Source organism: Electrona antarctica (genome assembly GCF_951216825.1).
Source record: "Electrona antarctica genome assembly, chromosome: 20".
Taxonomy (NCBI): domain Eukaryota; kingdom Metazoa; phylum Chordata; class Actinopteri; order Myctophiformes; family Myctophidae; genus Electrona; species Electrona antarctica.
The window spans coordinates 27,114,173-27,131,908 of record NC_136801.1 but is presented as its reverse complement, the minus strand read 5'-3'; the positions used below and the strand labels follow the sequence as shown (position 1 = coordinate 27,131,908).

The 17,736-nt window shown below is 43.4% G+C and overlaps 1 protein-coding gene across 1 annotated transcript; it reads right to left on the bottom strand.

Moving 5' to 3' along the window:
- Positions 1–193: 193 nt before the first annotated feature.
- pck2 (phosphoenolpyruvate carboxykinase 2 (mitochondrial)) lies at positions 194–17,425 on the bottom strand. The gene is made up of 11 exons (XM_079489453.1): positions 16,655–17,425; positions 9,499–9,711; positions 7,740–7,924; positions 7,416–7,486; positions 6,187–6,322; positions 5,359–5,546; positions 4,023–4,185; positions 3,493–3,708; positions 3,017–3,154; positions 2,388–2,483; positions 194–1,800 (listed from the first exon to the last, which is right to left on the bottom strand). Exons 1-11 carry the CDS (start codon positions 16,684–16,686, stop codon positions 1,331–1,333), a joined length of 1,908 nt encoding a protein of 635 aa, XP_079345579.1. The 5' UTR covers positions 16,687–17,425; the 3' UTR covers positions 194–1,330.
- Between the last annotated feature and the right edge of the window lie 311 nt (positions 17,426–17,736).

Sequence of the window (17,736 nt, the reverse complement as noted above, 5' to 3'; positions counted from 1 at the left end):
CTTAAATAGCTCTATAGCAATCATTGCTAGACTGACTATACTATACGAATGCTTGCTATCAGAATACAGAGACTCTAATAGTACAGAAACTCTTAACACTAGAGAGAGCGAGAGAGAAGTGTATTTGTGTGTGTGTGTGTGTATCCATCCGTTTGTATTAATTCAAACCTGAATATGAAGACCCAACACTGTCTCAATTGGAGGTAATTTATTCATTGCACTGTAATAAAAATCTTGACATTCACATTATCCGTGGTAATGTCAGTCTGTCTTATTGGTCCAACATTTCACCTATGACTTGTGTAAACTTTATGAGGAATCATGTGTTTATATCAGGTCAATATAAAAAGTGGCAAAAAAAAGAACAAAAATTACATGACCATCAACAACGATGGGATTCTTCTAAAATATTGTTAGTGTATTTCCACTGAACAGAACACTGATAAAATGTTCTTACAGTATTGGTAGACGAAGATGAATTCATCTTGACACAAGGAGCATTTCAGAAGACTCAGAGCTGAGCAAAGGGTTATTTAAAATAGTTAAAAATATGGAAAAATCAGAACCTGGCTGAGAATACTTTAGATCTTGTAAACATTAGGAGCCTAGAGACTGAATAAATGTCGGTAAGGCACTATTGGACTATATTGATTGTGCTTTGATCCCCTAGTCATCATGCCAGGTCAGGTCATTATTACTGACCATAGTATATAGTGTTCTGCATTCAGTTTGCATCGCAGCTAGGAATAAGACAAGGAATGTTGCATAATTATCATTTAGCTTAATATAAATCTTGAAATTCATCTTGAAATCTGTTTAGTGCAACAGCTGTGTGAGTTTTAAACAGTTCATTAATTCCTTCCCTAGTACCCCCCAAACACAGTATCAATGTAAAGTGATGTCTTCATTCCAGACCCACCCACCCACCCTACCCTTTCGGCCTTTCTGGCCTCCGTCAAACACAAGATAAGTCAGATCCACCCAGATCAGAGGACTCTGCTACTGCCATGTGAAGTGACAAAATATATTGTGCATATGAATTTCTTATAGTGAGAAAACATCTTAAATTTAACTTATGCTTCACCGTGCAGTGCTGTTGCTAGCTGAAAACAGATTCTCAATCCAAAAACTGTTATTCTTGTCAAGGGACACCGTTGTGCAATGAAGCATAATTTAGGCTTTAGTCCTGGAATGAGGGCTTTAACATTGTATAAGCAGTAGAAGCGGACTTATCTATCAGTGGTTGCGGTTGTACCCCTACTTGCTTAATCCCGTGTCATTAATGACTCCATCTCTACTTGCTCCCACTAGACTCCGCTTGGTTCAGGTTCTAATCCCGTACCCTGTCTTCCAGTGCCTTGAGCTCGGCCTCCACCGGAGCAGGTAGGTCAGCTCCCACCTGCTGTGTGAAGTACGCCCTCAACTCATGGGCCTCTTTCTGCCAGAAGGGCTTGGGCAGGTCGAACAGGGCGCCCATATCCAGCTTGCTGCCAAGACCCGACGTGTCGATGGCGCCATCTTGCGGCAACCAGCCGATGATGCTCTTCTTGGCCGCTTCGTCCTCGCTCTGGGCGCCGCAGCGCTTGAAGATCCACTCCAGCACACGGGCGTTATCGCCGAAGCCTGGCCAGAGGAAGGAGCCCGTGGCGGGGTCCTTCCTGAACCAGTTGACGTGGAAGATTTTGGGCAGCTGGGTGGGGGCCTTGCGGTGCTCCATGCTCAGCCAGTGAGCCAGGTAGTCGCCGAAGTTGTAGCCGAAGAACGGTCGCATTGCAAAGGGGTCATGCATGATCGACTTGCCTGTAGGAAAAGGACAAGCCATATCATACAATGAATGCTTATAAAAAAGGAAATATATCATATTACACAAATAGATGTATTTTATTGCCTTTAATTGTGCCCCTATTTCTTCATGATTTGATTATTGCAATGCACTCTATTCAGGCCTGAGTCAGTGTTCCCTCACCTAGCTGTAGCTGGGGGTAGAATACAGATCAAGCCAAATAACAAATCAGTATTGTACCCCATTTCTAAGATGTGTGAATAACACAGATGATCAACATCATCCTTTCCATGGGGCAAAATATCCAGTGTACAGCGTTTCAAATTGTATGACAGCTCTGAGTATCCGATCTAGAGACACAATGTATGTGGAAATGTTATCCTTTTTTTTTTTTTTCATAGCTAGGCAGATCTACAAGCTCACAACTTGTCACGATGCAACTCATTGTGAGCTTGCTTTACTATTTTTGCCATTTGTCATATGAAGAAGTATACTGTAGGCGCCCTACAGCCCATTAAAAGGAAAAATAGGGTTTAAGTGGTTAGGAAAATGTCCCTGCTAATAGTCGTTTGAACATAAAGTAAGTGTGTGTGTGAGTGTGTACCTTGGTGCTCAGCAGCTGCTGTGGACTCTGACCTCATGGCTGCGCCAACAAACACACCGTGACGCCAGTTAAATGTCTCATACACCAGAGGGACTCCTGGAAGATGAAGATTTGTTAGCTATGTAGTATGTATACATCTTCACTCTATCATTCGATCATGGCTTGTGGTGTTATAGTGTGTTTTATGCCTGCGTTAGAACATATTTTAGTCTCTAGAACAGAATCAGTAAATCAGAGGGAAAAACAACCAAGGACTTTGAACACCGTCCAGGACCATGTCAAATTTGTCAATATTGCCATTTGCCTGTGAACATTGCCTTGTGACAGTGAATACTGACGTCTGTCCATGTTTGACCTTGCTCATGTCGTCATTGCACTGAGCTTACCCACCATGCTGTACCGAAAGCATATTCTACTGACCGCAGTCGTGTGGTTATTCAACTGAAATTTACTGAACTTAACTGAAATCACAGTGAAGCAGAGCTTTGAGATCAATATTTTTGTGTGCAATACATGATTGTGTGCTCTCCATTAGGTTTGTGTGACATTCCATCATAGCTACTCACAAGTACAATTTTCTCAGAAGATATCTCCTCCCCAAAACATTATATATATTTTTTTCAATTCACCTTCTGGTCTCCTGCCACCAAAGATGATGGCATCGATGGGAACACCTGCTTCGCTTTCCCACAAGGGGTCGACGATGGGGCATTGAGAGGCCGGGGTGCAAAACCGGGAGTTGGGGTGGGCACATGGAGTAGAGTTGCCTGTGGTAAACCATAGTACATTTTATTTTCATTTATTCTTTGATTGACAACTATGTTGCTCAACAAAAATACAACATTTTCAACACTGAATACTGACAGTTTGTGAGCAAAGTGAGCAAATAAAATACCTCAGCCTAAAGCAGGGGTTCTCAAAGTGCGTTACAGGGACCTCTTTGACATTTGTAAAACGTGTGGAATAATTATGAAACTTAACAACACGGTTCCGCAGCCAAATAATGTAGGGGTCCTTGACATGAAAAGGTTTGAGAATCACTGGCCTAGCGAGCATCAGGTTTCATAATACAGAACCGGTCAACAGTCTCTAGAGCCTAACTTACCTGGTTTCCATGATTTGCCATGCCAGTCTGTGAGAGTGACCCCACCCTTGGGGGCGTCCAGACCCTCCCACCACACGCCTCCGTCGCTGGTTTCGCCAACGTTGGTGAACACTGTGTTTTTGGCGATGGTGGCCATGGCGTACGGGTTGGTCTTGTCGGAGGTTCCCGGGGCAACGCCAAAGAAACCATTCTCTGGGTTGATGGCCCTCAGTTTTCCTGTGACAAAGAAATGAATGGCCATAAAGAGAGAGCCACTTAGACCTGAGGCTAAATTAAAAAGGCGTTCTAAATCCAGTTTTCTGAAAAACGTATGATGCTATATATAGCTAAAATCTAAAATGACACAGATGCTTTCCTGGATTGAATGGGTTAATGGGCCATTCCCAAATTAGCAATTCTGCACTTCAGTGAAAAAAAACATGATTTTTTTGTGACACTGTTAAAACATAAATTAAGATTAATTCAACCAGACCAGCATGTGTGTGTTTGTTTATAATCATGCTTGTGCACATGTTCCTCTCCCCTCTCACCCTGGCTGTCGAACTTCATCCACGCAATGTCGTCTCCCACGCATTCAACCTTCCAACCCGGTAGGGATGGTTTCATCATGGCCAGGTTGGTTTTACCACAGGCACTAGGAAAGGCCGCTGCTACGTAGCGCTTCACTCCCTGAGGGTTGGTGATACCTAGGATCTGAGAGAGGACAAAGTGGCCGTGGGAAGGGAAGAGGAGAGGAAATGAAGAGGTGAGAGGGGAAGTTGTGTAAGAAAGAGCAATTGCAAGAGAGGTGAGGTGTGTGGCCCAAAACATGACCATGGTATTAGTTGAAAACTAGACAGAATACTAAAACCCCTGCACCACTCTTGGTCTGGGGAGGGTGTAGACAACCACATGCTTACTCCGACACATATGGAGTCACCAGACTCTTCTTTTCATCTGTGTGTAATGCACAAGTATGTTCATGTCATCTCCCCTAGATTCACTCCAAACTGAACAGGTGGGGCATCCCAACCAACCAGCAGATGTCGCTACAGTCAGACAAGAACACAATCCCTGGGCCTTGACAGGTTCCAATTGTGTTTGTTGCAACATCCGGCCAAACCGGAGTCTGTGTTACATTTACGCCACTCAGAAGCACAGAAGTTTTATCTTATCAGACCTAGGAATTACTGAGGGACGTTTCACTTCACTTTAGCCATTTATTACCTAGGCCAAGGAGGTAATGTTTAAGCCCCTCTCCAGCTGCGTGTTAACAGGATATCTTGAGCAGTAATGAAAGGAATTGCAAAATATTTGGTGGAAAGGATGGTCCGGGGCCAAGGAAGAACTGATGAACGTTTCACACATTGGACAAAAGGAGGTGTGACAGTAGTCGTAGCCTGCCACAGAAATGCTCATAACTTCTGAACAGATAACATAACACCACAATACTTTGAAAAAGGGTTTGTCGTGGGCCCAGGGCTGACAAACTATTGACATAATTTTGTTGTTTGTGAATTTATATTGGCCAAAAAGGGGAGCGATACCACAAAAAACAGTAGCTAGCTATTACTGTGATGGGAGTATGCAGCCTGTAATAATCACAAATGAAATCACATTAGTAATACTAATCTCACCTGTATAGATCTATTGATTACAGAAGTACAAAATGCTCTGTAATCAGAACTGACATCAAAAGCACAGAATCATTGTTCTTTCTGCAGTAATATACAAGAATTGCAAGAAACCTCCTATACAATTCGTCATTGTAAACTTTCTGAAAGCTTTAGCAGATGAATGCATAAGAGCTAAATCTCCATGAAACTGATCAAATTCTGAAAATGGAAAACCACAGAAATATTCACAAAGTGAACCTCTCATTCTCACCAGCATGTGCTCTGCCAGCCAGCCCTCATCCCTGGCGATGCGGGAGGCGATGCGGAGAGCGAAGCATTTCTTCCCCAAGAGAGAGTTTCCTCCATAGCCACTGCCGAAGGAGACGATCTGTCTGGAGTCTGGCAGATGGGAGATGAGCACCTTTTCTGGGTTACAGGGCCAAGAGTTGACCAGGGGAGCTGGGGAGGAGAGAGAGGTCTGCCATTAACCACATGAGCTCTAGCATCCCTATTCTGGGGCGAGCCTTTGGCAAAAAAAAAGCCGATCTTCAAGTGTTGTGACACATTGTGATTGATTGATTGAACATTTTATTCACAGTTTGTAGAATGGGTACAGTTCAACAAAAGTACAGGTCAATACAAAATCTGCTACGATGATGAAACCAGAAAAAGCACTAAGACTTGTTTACATCAGGGTCCTCTATTTTCAATTCATCAGAACATTTAAAGACATACAAATATACACTTATGTAAAAAAAAGAAAATCATAATATATACAGTTAAAAAAAAGACTGCAGCTCATTTCACTGAAGAGGAGGGGACCCAGTATAAAAACTGCTCAGGGCAGATATGACAAATAACTTCAAAACAAATTTTAAAAAGTACTATGGTTAAACAGGCCATGCATTTAGTAATTTTATACTTTCTTAAAGTTAGCTACCAGCTATCGCACCTGGACGCATTGTGGGTGTACAAAATAAGTGGCTTTTCTGCCATCGTCTACAGATGACTGGAAACGATTGTGATGATTATGCAAAAATGTCTCAAATAATTGTGTCATGCAATTGGCCTGTAATTGTGAAATGCTTGGTGGTGATACCTTTGAGTGGCAGGGGGCTTCCAAGGGAGTGCTGGCAACGGACAAACTCCTCTCCTTCTGCCAGTTTGTTGAGGACGGGAGTGCCCATGCGCGTCATGATGCCCATACTGGCCACCACGTACGGCGAGTCCGTCACCTACCAGGAGAAGAAAACTTCATTAGGGCCACAACTATCTATTATTTTCTTAGAGACTAGTACATCGAATCTTTTTTCGATTCATCAAAGCCACGTGGTTTTCTTTATATTTTGTGTCGTGCAAAAGTAGCAAAAATAGCTGACAACTCAACGTGTTGTCCACGTTGTGAGCTTAATAGATCTGCTATTTTTCTTACTTATTTCACATCTTTTGAAACTTTTTGCCTATAATGACAAGCCCAAAATAGGGATAGATTATTATTGATTCTTCTATTTAATTATCAATATTATTTTATAATTGATTAAATTGATTAGTTTGATTAAGCGTTGCACCCCTAAACGTAATCACCCTTAACCTTAGGAACTTCATTTGTCTCTCATGGTGACCACAGGTTAATTTATACTGCATCGCAGCATCAACCAATCCTTTCCGACTAAAAGTGTTGCTCGACATCTACACACATAAGATGTAAAGTATACAAACTGCATGTACATCAGGGCCTATTGCTATTCCTGGACACCCAGCACAAGAGCACACAAGAGTAGAGGGTGTGGCCCCCATTACTTTTTTCAATTCAAATTCAATTCACAGCTGTAAATGGTAAATGGTGCATTTATATAGCGCCTTTATCCAAGGCGCTTTACATAGATTGTGCATTACATTCACCCATTCACACATTCATACACCGATGGCGGCGGAAACCATGCAAGGCACCAACCAGCACATCGGGAGCAATTATGGGTTCAGTGTCTTGCTCAAGGAAACTTCGACACTAACTCTGGGGGAGCCTGGGTTCGAACTGGCAACCTTGTGGTTACAATCCAGCCACTCTACCCCTGAGTCACCACCGCCATGGTTATGGGGTTATAGTTATGGATTATTGTGCCAGTTTAACCACTTTCAACCTGGTGTCTCTATTTTAGGCATGTCATTATTGTGAGCATTTTTCAAAAATGTTTTGAAAAACAAAGCAAAAAGTGCCATTTTCAGATGTTGATGTTTTTGTCAACACCTGGAAAAAAAGGAGCCACGGCTACAAGGTATGGCTATTTGGGAGTCACATTCATGCAACGTTATGAGGGCAGCAGTCACCTGGACACCATATTTAGACAGTGCAGACCCCACAGGACCCATGCTGAAGGGGATGACGTACATGGTTCGACCTACAGACAGGGTAAAGAGCAGAGGGTCATATAATACATAACATAAGTGATGATCATCAAGCTCGCAAATGGAGAAAATTTATTAAATAAGGCTAAGACTACTATATACTAGCTCTCGTTTATATGGAAGACATCTGTATTATTGTCCCAATGGTGTAGCAGAGCGTTTCCAGTGAGCCAACATGCACAATAGCAGCACCCTGACTCTGTTTGATCAGAATGGAACAGAGCCTTAATTATTATAATCCCCCACCTGCCATGCAGCCGGGGAAACGCTCCGCTCTAGCCTTCTGCCAGTCGCTTTCGCTCATCCAGCTGCCCAGCTGGCTCTTGACTCCTCCGGCGGGGATGGGGATGGTGTCCCGTTGGTTCTTGGTCACGATCACCGTCTTGCTCTCCACTCGAGCCACGTCTTTGGGGTCTGTGCGCGCCAGCCAGCTGTCAACAAGGAAGGACCATTAAGAATCAGACAGAAGTAGACAGCAGACAGAAGTAGTTGAAATAGAGACCCAGTGGAGACTACAACTACGACTACTATATATTATATGGATGACATCTGTATATTGTATATGGCGGACAATATAGAGAAGTTATCCTTGTAAATAAGGACTATGTCATGTTTGTCTATTAGCCCTTAATTCGACAGCTCTTAATCCAGAGCATGTTACAGTAAGCAAGAACACATGGCAATACATCAAATACATACAAATAATCATCTAACAGTAGAATGTCTGTACAATAAATTATGAGTAAACACTATAGAATGCTATGTCTACATAAAATGCTATCTAAATTACATCATTTTAGCCTTTGCATATGCCTGCAAGGTTGTCGAGGCTAGGGCAAGTGTTACGGCAAGTGCTGCGGGCTGAGGTGGAGTCTGAAGAGGCCTGTTTTCAGACCACGGCGGACGATTGGGAGTGAGTGTGCAGTTCTGATTGCAATAGGAAGTTCATTCCATAGTTTTGGAGCCAGAAGGGAGAAGAGTCTGGGACGTGTGGAGCGTGTGGACCCGGCTGTTTTAGTGAAGCTTCTGCCAGACTCCCTGTGTGCAATTGTCAGATAGCATCAGGATAGCATCTGCAGTGCTACTGTAACACAGTGAGTGTCCCAGAAAGAAGACTTCTTTCATCTACAACCACAGCCATAAACGGAAATAAATGTGTCCGGGTAATAAAGATCACAATAACGAGCTACAGTAAATACATCTATAATCCTCTGGGATGAAAGTTCATTTAATAATAGACTTTATGTATTATTCCTTCTTATCTGGTTTTATGAGAGCGCAGCGTCTGGCACGCTGCGGTCGTCTCTGTGTACACGACGTGAGAGCGTGACAGAGAGGTCGATTGATGTCCTCCTTAACAGGTACTAATGGATTAATGAGTAGACAAAACAGGAAAGGGCGCACACCAGTGTTGGTGATGTGCTGGCCTAAGGTAACCTGACTCCGCCAGATGGGGCAGCAGAGAGTACACTGGGTTCCCCCCTCCTGCTCCCATCTGGGAACTCTCAGGCAGACTAGATGCTCCGGCCACAAAACGGCCTGGCCAATCAGCGGCAGCTAGAGGCGGGATCAAGGCATACACAGTGCTGCCTTGATCCCGCCTCTAGCTGCCGCTGATTGGCCAGGCCGTTTTGTCTTTTGTCATCGAGTCTGCCTGAGAGTTCCCAGATGGGAGCAGGAGGGGGGAACCCAGTGTACTCTCTGCTGCCCCATCTGGCGGAGTCAGGTTAGGCCTAAGGCAGTAATCAAGTAAAAATAAGAAAAAGTAATGGATTAATGTGCACATTGGAGATAAGTGGCTGGTGAGTCTCACAAAGCGCAAAGTGGTACTAGAACTGAGTTTATTGTGAATACCTGGCAATTTATAATCTAGTTATTTTTCTTTTGTTCTTTTTTTTTGTCACGCTCTCTAATAATTGGTGTAAAAAGTAGGATTGGTACGGAGAAACTGTAATACAAATGTACAGCACAAATAAACTTGATTCTGATTCATTACAGTGTTTACCAGTTCTCATATTTGGACAGCCTCTTAACCATCCCTTCCTTCTCCAGGTTAGCCAGGATGTTTGCCGTTTCTTCTGGTGTGCCCGTCACCACGTGTACATTGGCAGGCTTGCACTCGGCCACCGCCCCCTTAACAAACTCAGCAACAGCCGGCGGCAGCGAGGGGATGGAGGCCAGGGATCGAACCCCGATGCTGGCCCCAACACCACCCCGCCTAGAAGACAAGAGAAATGAATGGATTGTTTAGGACAGTGGATTGCAACCTTTTTTTAGTTCAAGTACCCCCGTAACTCTGTTACGTAGGTGTCAATTTGGTCCTCAGAGTCAGACCTGTAAGGGTCCATTTTGATATTTTTCTTAGTCTGCGTTGGGTACCAATATTGGGTACTGGTAGTTAAATTTAAAGTACAGCAAGCAATACATCTGGGATAATGAAATGGTCATCAATTATTGCATCAATGTTATTCATATTTCATGCAACCTAACAATCAAAGTAAAATGGAAACAGAAGATAAAATACCAGAATGATGTGTCTTAGCTGCTATCTATCTATACTTAACACAACAAAACTACAGTAGTAGCATCTTGCAACCAGTTGCAAGAAATTGAAGCAGTCTGTATTGACCCGTTGCAGGTCAGAGTGGTCGCGAGTTGTTGCAAGTTGCGAGAACCCTTGGTGAACTGGGCTTTAAACTATAATAACCATAAAGTATCTGTCCGCCACTGTTCCATCAACCACAATTGGTCATGTTCGTGAGTGGAAAGCAAGCCGGCAGGGTCAATCACCATCACGCACTGTACTAGCGGTTGGTTAGACATGAGACTGTCTACACATCCTCCCCAAGACCAAACAGTAGGGGTTGCTAGTGACTAGTGACAAGGACCAATACAAATATGAGGGGGGAATTGGCAACGACTAAATAGATGGTATGCGCATGCATAAAGTGAATGGCAGATCGAGTGGCAAAGTGAATTTAATGTTGTTTAAAGTCATTTAATGCAATCAAATAGGACTTTTCTGTCTGTATGTATGGGCTGTCAAGGCCAGAAAGTAGGTTTTTGCCACTCAGTAGGCATTCCCGCATAACTTCCAGGTATGATGATGATGTCACGCACATACCCTCTATTGGGGAGAAAATGAACAGAAACTATAAAATATATACAAATAAAAATATAACCATAGTTTGCTGTGCACTGCGGTCCTGATGCTAAATTATCAAAATTCTAGCACAGATGTCCATACAGTCAAACACAGAGAGAGACAGGGGACAGACAGAAGGATAGAAACAACATTCATAATCCACATTATTTACTTATTAAATTAGTTGAATTACATTGACTCGTACAAGGTAAGGTCATTTCGCATACGAATGGTCCCTTGGTTGAGTTAACATTAAGAACTGGGTCAACAACAACCTGTCCTACAGTATTTATCTATAATGCACGAGACAGACAAGAGACAACCGACTTCCGGTTTCCTTTGACTATGCACTGCAGGGATCCTTTCACTCAGGATATTCCGGAACAGTACAAAACTAAAAGAAAGATCATTATTTTACTGATGCTTATTCATGGATTTAAGAGATGCAGCTATAGGTCATGCAAACCTCGCACCTTTGGTATGCATATTCGGGGGGTGCGCCATTTTGATTGTGATGAGTCACTACTATACCTGGCCAACGGATAGGAATATACTGTATATAGCAGAACAACAACAGTGCATCAAAAGTATTTAGCCAACAATGTTACAACCAAGCTTCAAAAACATTTGAAAGTGTCCATTTGAAAACAAGGCACATTTACATGTTACTGAACATAAAAAAGGAACACACCCTACATAAATCCTCAAATACATTCCTTCCTTCAATAAAAGGCCATCCCCCTATTAATTACCAGGGGGTGGCGTTGAATTTAGCAGATACAAATCCTCCTTCTTTTATTAGCCGGTTATTTATTTTAATTTTTGTATTTTTGTGGCCGCGATAAGGTTTAAGTGAATGAGGTTGGACAGGATAAACGACTATGCTCAGACAGTTTCTGTGCAGACAGACTGGAACAGATTGACAACTAGAACATCTTGATTCATTACCATTTGGAGGACTAGACCAGATGTATTTCCTTTCAAGGGATTCTTTATTATAACAGTGTTAACATCTCCAATCTGCTCTTAACCACAGAAAAACCACAGGGGATAATACAAAGTCCTCTCCATCTCTTCGCCAAGTACATTGTAGTTATATTTGCCAAATATTTGTCCCAGAACTGGGATGCTAGTGTTCATTTAGGGTAGCTCAGTCGGTAGATCTCGCGCTTTTGGACCACAAGGTCACAGTCACGGCATGATCTCATGGGCACTGGGTCGATCTCCCAGGGGTCTGCCACATTGTAACTAACGGGGACTCACGCCCGTGTGTTACCGGCCAATAGCGACAATAAACCACTCCCGACCTACTTATGTGGTAAAAAGGTCTGGTTGGGTATCAAAACCGGGTCTCGGCTGGGCGGCTGGCGTAGCTGTCTAGTGTCTGGGCACCTAGGCTGGTAATCCAGTCTGACATAGTGTCGCGGGTTCGTGATCCCGACAACCTTTGCTGCATGTCATGGGCTCTCTCCATTTCCTGTCAGCCTACTGTTAATCTATCAATAAAGGCAAAAACCAAAAAGAAATTCTAAAAAATGAAATAAAAAAAATGACTCTCACTGTCAGACATCAGAGTCTTCTGCGTGGTACGAACCTCAGCCTATCTGCGCCCCTGGCAAGGCGATCTCTGTCACTGCACTAGCCACTGACTCCTAAGGGTTAGTCAGGGAAACGTTCAGCAGGGATTGAAACCGAGATGGATAAATGTTCCTCCTCGTGCGTTACACCTAGCCTGGGTTCCAGCCTGATTCGCTGCGTTCAACAGATCTGAAAATGTACGCAGTCTGTTGAACGCAGCGAATCAGGCTGGAACCCCGGCTACGTTACACCCCCCTGGTGAAACACCTCACTAGCAGGTGCTGCTGGCATAACTCCATGTGTATAGGATCTGTGCATAACTGTAGTCTTGGTTTACTTTACTGAAAGTAGCAAAACCAGATTGAAACTGGAACCTGTTTGTTTCCAGTTCCAATCAAGTGAAGCTATGAGAAGTTGATCTGTAACCGGCAACAGGTATGCCACTTCCGGTATACCGGGACTACAGTTGCACCACAGACAGAGCCCACAGTAGTGGTGGAGACGGAGTACGCACACTTATCCGATACACCAAAAGTCTGACATTTCCTATTCCCATAACCTCACAGTAATTAACCAAAAGAGAAAACACTTTTTTCCTTGCATTTCTGGAAGTCCAAAGCTGTAACTACGGGGCGGGGAATTCATATGACAGCAGGGACGGTGACATGCCTACCGTTGCCCGGCCTGCGTTTACCCTGGGGTTAGTCGGTGCAACCTGAGACCATTCACATAATGAGAGAGGAGAGGAGATGGCCAGCCTATTGTTTGTTAACAGCGCACAGTATTTACAACACCAAGCCACTGAAGAGGTTTTCAGTTGCGCACGCTGTTTGAAACAGAAGCCCTGTGTGTGTGATCCCTTTCTCTGCCTTCCTATAGTTTGCTGCAGTAACAAAAGGACACCAGTGCATAGTGATGACTGGCTTAACCTGACATACTGTGTGTGTGTGTGTGTGTGTGTGTGTGTGTGTGTGTGTGTGTGTGTGTGTGCAATACATGCACTTAATGAACCTTAAGTCCTCACAAGGATAGCAAGGAGGAAAATAACATCAATTGAGGACACTCAATCCTCTTGAAAGGTCCTCACCTTTCAAGAGGATGTTTTAGGGTTAGGACATGGATTTATTAGGGTGTTTAGGGGTTAGAGTTTAATGAATGTAGTCAATGGAAGGAAATCAGTTGAACGTTGAAGTATAGTGTGCAAGAATGTGTATGCGTGTTGGGGGGCCACTGCTACTGATGGTGACCTCAGATGGAATCTTCATCAACTCGTCAAAATGAAGGTTTTATAACCACCCTTCCACAACATAGGAAACAGAATAGATACTCAAATTTGTAGGGATGTGCTGATTTCTGGCCGATTCTACAGCCTTCATATTTTCAGGCTGATATTGCTGATACTGATATGATGACCGATAAATAAATCGTAATTTGCGTAATTCTAGTAATTTGCTTTATAATTTCAGTCACACGTGCGCTTCACGTAGAAGTCGGTGGTTCATTTACGACCAGGAACACAAATCACACTTTTCTACTTGAGCGTTTGGTTGAAAGAGAGTGAAACCGCCAGCATGCAGCTCCCAATTGGCAGCACTGAGGGCGTCATTGTACAATGTACATCATGTGAAAGTGCACGGAGTGGGCACATGCATTGCATGCACACACATTTGGTCAGCATGCGAGTACAAAGGCTATATAGCCAAGCCTATAAGCCCACAGTGAGAAGATAACTTGTAGTTGTAACTTGAAGGGGAGAGGGCGAAATGCCAAGAACAACAACTACCCAACCTCAAGGTTCAGACTACTATAGAACATGGAACTTTAACCTGTTCCTTAACCACATTAACCCTGGTGTCTACTCTCTACTTTGGGCATGTCATCATTATAGTGAAGGGTTAAATATCAGCACATCGACAGTGGGTTGTGAGCTTGTAGATCGGCTATTTTCTGCAAAGAGATTTGGTGTGGCCTAAGGGGGGAAAGGAATGGGCTTCGGAAATACCACTGGGGGACTCTGGTCAAATGTAGCATATACGGTTTAAGTAGCCTCGGTCTCAGCCTTACTCATCTGCAAAGAGAAAAGACTGGCCACACAACGTAAGGCAGAGAGTGTATCGAAGTGTCGGGCCGGAACATCCGTCACATGCATTTCCCCCGGATACGATACACATTTTTGACATTTGATCTTAAATGTCCATCCATCCATCTTCAACCGCTTATCTATAGTCGGGTCGCAAATATGAGGATAATTCCACCACAAATAGAAGATCAATATGCCTTTCTTCAAACTACCGGTAGTCCCCTCCTTGTTATCGCCAAAGAGAATCATGGCCCCTGTGCTCGACGATCACATTACAAATCACCATAACCATGTGTGCAGTGCTCAGAGTTAGAAAGTGAAATCAGATTAAGGTCAGATTTCAAAGTGAATCAATAAACACAGAATGGTCCTTGCTTGCCTACAGGAGTAGAGCCACTGACTGGCTGGTGCGACAAAAGACCCAGATGGGAAACAAACAAGTGTGCACTGTGCAGAGAGTAGCTCCTCTGTTCCTCATTCTATGTCATTCCTTCAAAGACCTCATCATCCCCTGATGACCTTTGATGCCCAAAGGGATCCACTCATTCTTTCACAACTCTCTCCCTCTCTTTTTTTCTCTCCCTCCCCCGATCCTGTGCTCGTCTCTCCTCGCCCCATCCCCCGAATCTGTTAAACAATTACACAAGTTAAACATGGTTCCATTTAGCATAGTGGTGAAGCTTGCACTGTGCTAAATTGCTGAGCTATCTTTTTTGCTGCTGCACACTGCCCTTAAAGAAATGAAAGAGTAGACAATCTATAATCTCACGTCGTGTCACAATGTGACACAGCGTTTAACTTATAGATCAGCTATTTTTGAAAATTTTTTAATAAAGTTTGTGATTGTTTTGTACTAAGACACATGAGTACATACACAGACTTCGTAACCAGGGATCTTATCAAGAACGGAGCACCTAGCTGAGTGGATGCATAGTGAGAGCCGGAGATAGATAACCATGGGAATATATGTATCAGTTCTTATAAGCGCCCGCCCCTGCGGTCGCTTGGCTCCGGGTGAGCAGAGCACAGTTCCTTTACCCCCCCCCCCCCCAGTACAATCAAAAACACACCTCTGAATCAGCAGGCCAATCCACATGCTCCATAAGCGCACACACCCACACTCCGAGTGCGCATCGGTCAATAGTTCCACAGGGCATAGTCTAGTTACAGCACAGCACACACATGAAGCAAGCCATAACAGCACGTAGGTGGAGCCTTACATTGCATGCACATCTTGCATATAGCCAGCTAGACAGTAGACATGCCATGCCTGTGGTGAGTGCAGGGGGGATTCATTCAGGGGAAGTACATGGGTTGCTCCTTAGGAGCAATGAAACGCATGGGACATGTTATAATGGGGCATGTCCTTCAAACTGTCTTCAGGACAAATACAAACAAATTAACATTAGACTTTCTTTCTGATCTGTAATCCTCTTAAATCGAATCAATCTATGCTGTATGACCGTGTCACAGTGTTATTTTTGGCGAGCACCACGATCTAAGTATAAATATAAAGTAGTCTTCACATGCTGCATTCTCTGTGAAATGGACTGACATGCATTCTCATACTATGGGCAAACACACACACACACACACACACACGAGTGCTCACAGTATGTACTCCTCTGTCCCTGTGTGATTGGACCACACAACCTAGGAGCAGGAAGAGAGTAGTGAAGAACAGGAAATGTAGAGATTTGATTTGGATACAATAAGGACAAGCAACACAACTCTGGGTGCATTGGTGGCTGTTATCCTGTATCAGTGTCATTGGCAGCTCCACTCCTGTGTCAGATTTTGACAGTTACTGGTATGCTAACACAGCTGAGAAGATTCAACACATTTCCCAACTTGTTATCTATCCCACACCTACCAAATAAATGTCTTAATATACTTTATATCTATATTAATCAATATATGAATCAAATATTGCCAATGTGGACACGAAAGGTTATGTGTGTGCCCTAATAACTGTGTACTAAACACATAGAATATGTATATAGGAAGAGTGCCAATGGCCATATCTTGAAGTTGAAATAGGTTTGCAAATATAGGTAGGTAGCTTATCTGTATAGCCATTGTACTGTTAAAATATTTGTCCTGAGCTTACAGTTGAACAATATCGCCTATTCAGCGACACTGACCGGTACAAATGTGATCACATCACACTGAAACGATGCTAGATTCAGCTAGAACGATTAAAATAGTAGGCCTGCTGAGTAGCCTGCAGTAACAGTACACCATGTACCGTCAGTGTAAATGCAATGAATGCACACACCCCCTTTCAGAGATACAACAAATTACATAATAATTAAAAGAAAACATACAGGATGATACTTGCATTATGTACACACTCACCTTCGTATTACTCCTAGTAACAGGCACGACATCTTTGGCGGGTAATAAAAAAGAAATCTAGCTATAATTAAATAAGTTTATAAAACTCTGATACACATATAACTAAGGAAAACAGAGAGGACCGAGTTGTGGTGGCTACAACAGATCACAACTCATGTGCGACTGGTCTGCGGCGTGTGTTGAAGTCCAGTGCTGAGTTTACAGAGACAGAGACCCTTGCACTCTAAACACGTGTACACCGACCGACACCCCCCTTTGATGCAACCAGCAACAGGTAGTGTTTTACAGGAGGCGGCATTAATAATCTATTACGCACACAACAACAACATCCCTGAGCGACAACAATCAATGACTGTCAATGGATGCCGTGTTCCCTCCACGTGTAGGCTAAACTCAGTAGTTTCCTGAAGTTCGTTGTGATGCTGCATCGAACGTCTTTAATCTCTCTCCCAGAGTCCCAGGCATCAGATTCATTCAGTGACGAGGTGTCGGAGATCGATCTAATATAAAGTGAAAGGCGACTAAAAACTCGTCATGTTACTCAATCTCATACGCGGTTATTATCATACGGTGGTCATTTTTGGTCCCTTTTCTGCTCCAGCCAGTGGTTGACGCCGCACTCCTCTTGTGCTTTCTGTTCTACAACATAAAACGGGACACCGATCACACAATCAGACCGCCCCTGCTGGCTGTGGCTGAGCTCTGTGGCTGATGCAAGTTCCCTCTGTTCCTACAAACAAGTCGTCTTCCTACAACTTTTGATCCAGTGTAGGCTTGGGGAGCCTGATCTGGAGGTGAATACATATTTATTGGGCAATAGGGTACTGGGGTTAACTTCTGCATGGTAGTCTAGAATCAGCAGAAATTGAACTAGGTATAGTTTAGCAGAGCTTTAGCTGGATATCTGGTCTAGGCTACCCGGTAGATACCGGTACTCTGGTGACAGTATAGGTAAGGTAGGTGGAGCTAGCTATAGGCTATAAATACAATTAATGAGGATATTAATTAGGCCGCTACGGTGCAACTGAATAGTTATTTAAGATGATATTTGAGGGATCACTGGACTTCTTAAAATGTATAGG

What these genes read in the sequence shown, in the direction of transcription:
- pck2 (XM_079489453.1), bottom strand. Translation starts at nt 16,686, where the DNA reads ATGTCGTGCCTGTTACTAGGAGTAATACGAAG. An exon ending in AAGCCCCCTGCCACTCAAAG is followed by an intron (nt 5,547 to 6,186) that starts GTATCACCACCA and finishes TCTCCTCCCCAG; the next exon opens with CTCCCCTGGTCAACTCTTGG. An exon ending in TGGTGGCAGGAGACCAGAAG is followed by an intron (nt 2,484 to 3,016) that starts GTGAATTGAAAA and finishes TTCATCTTCCAG; the next exon opens with GAGTCCCTCTGGTGTATGAG.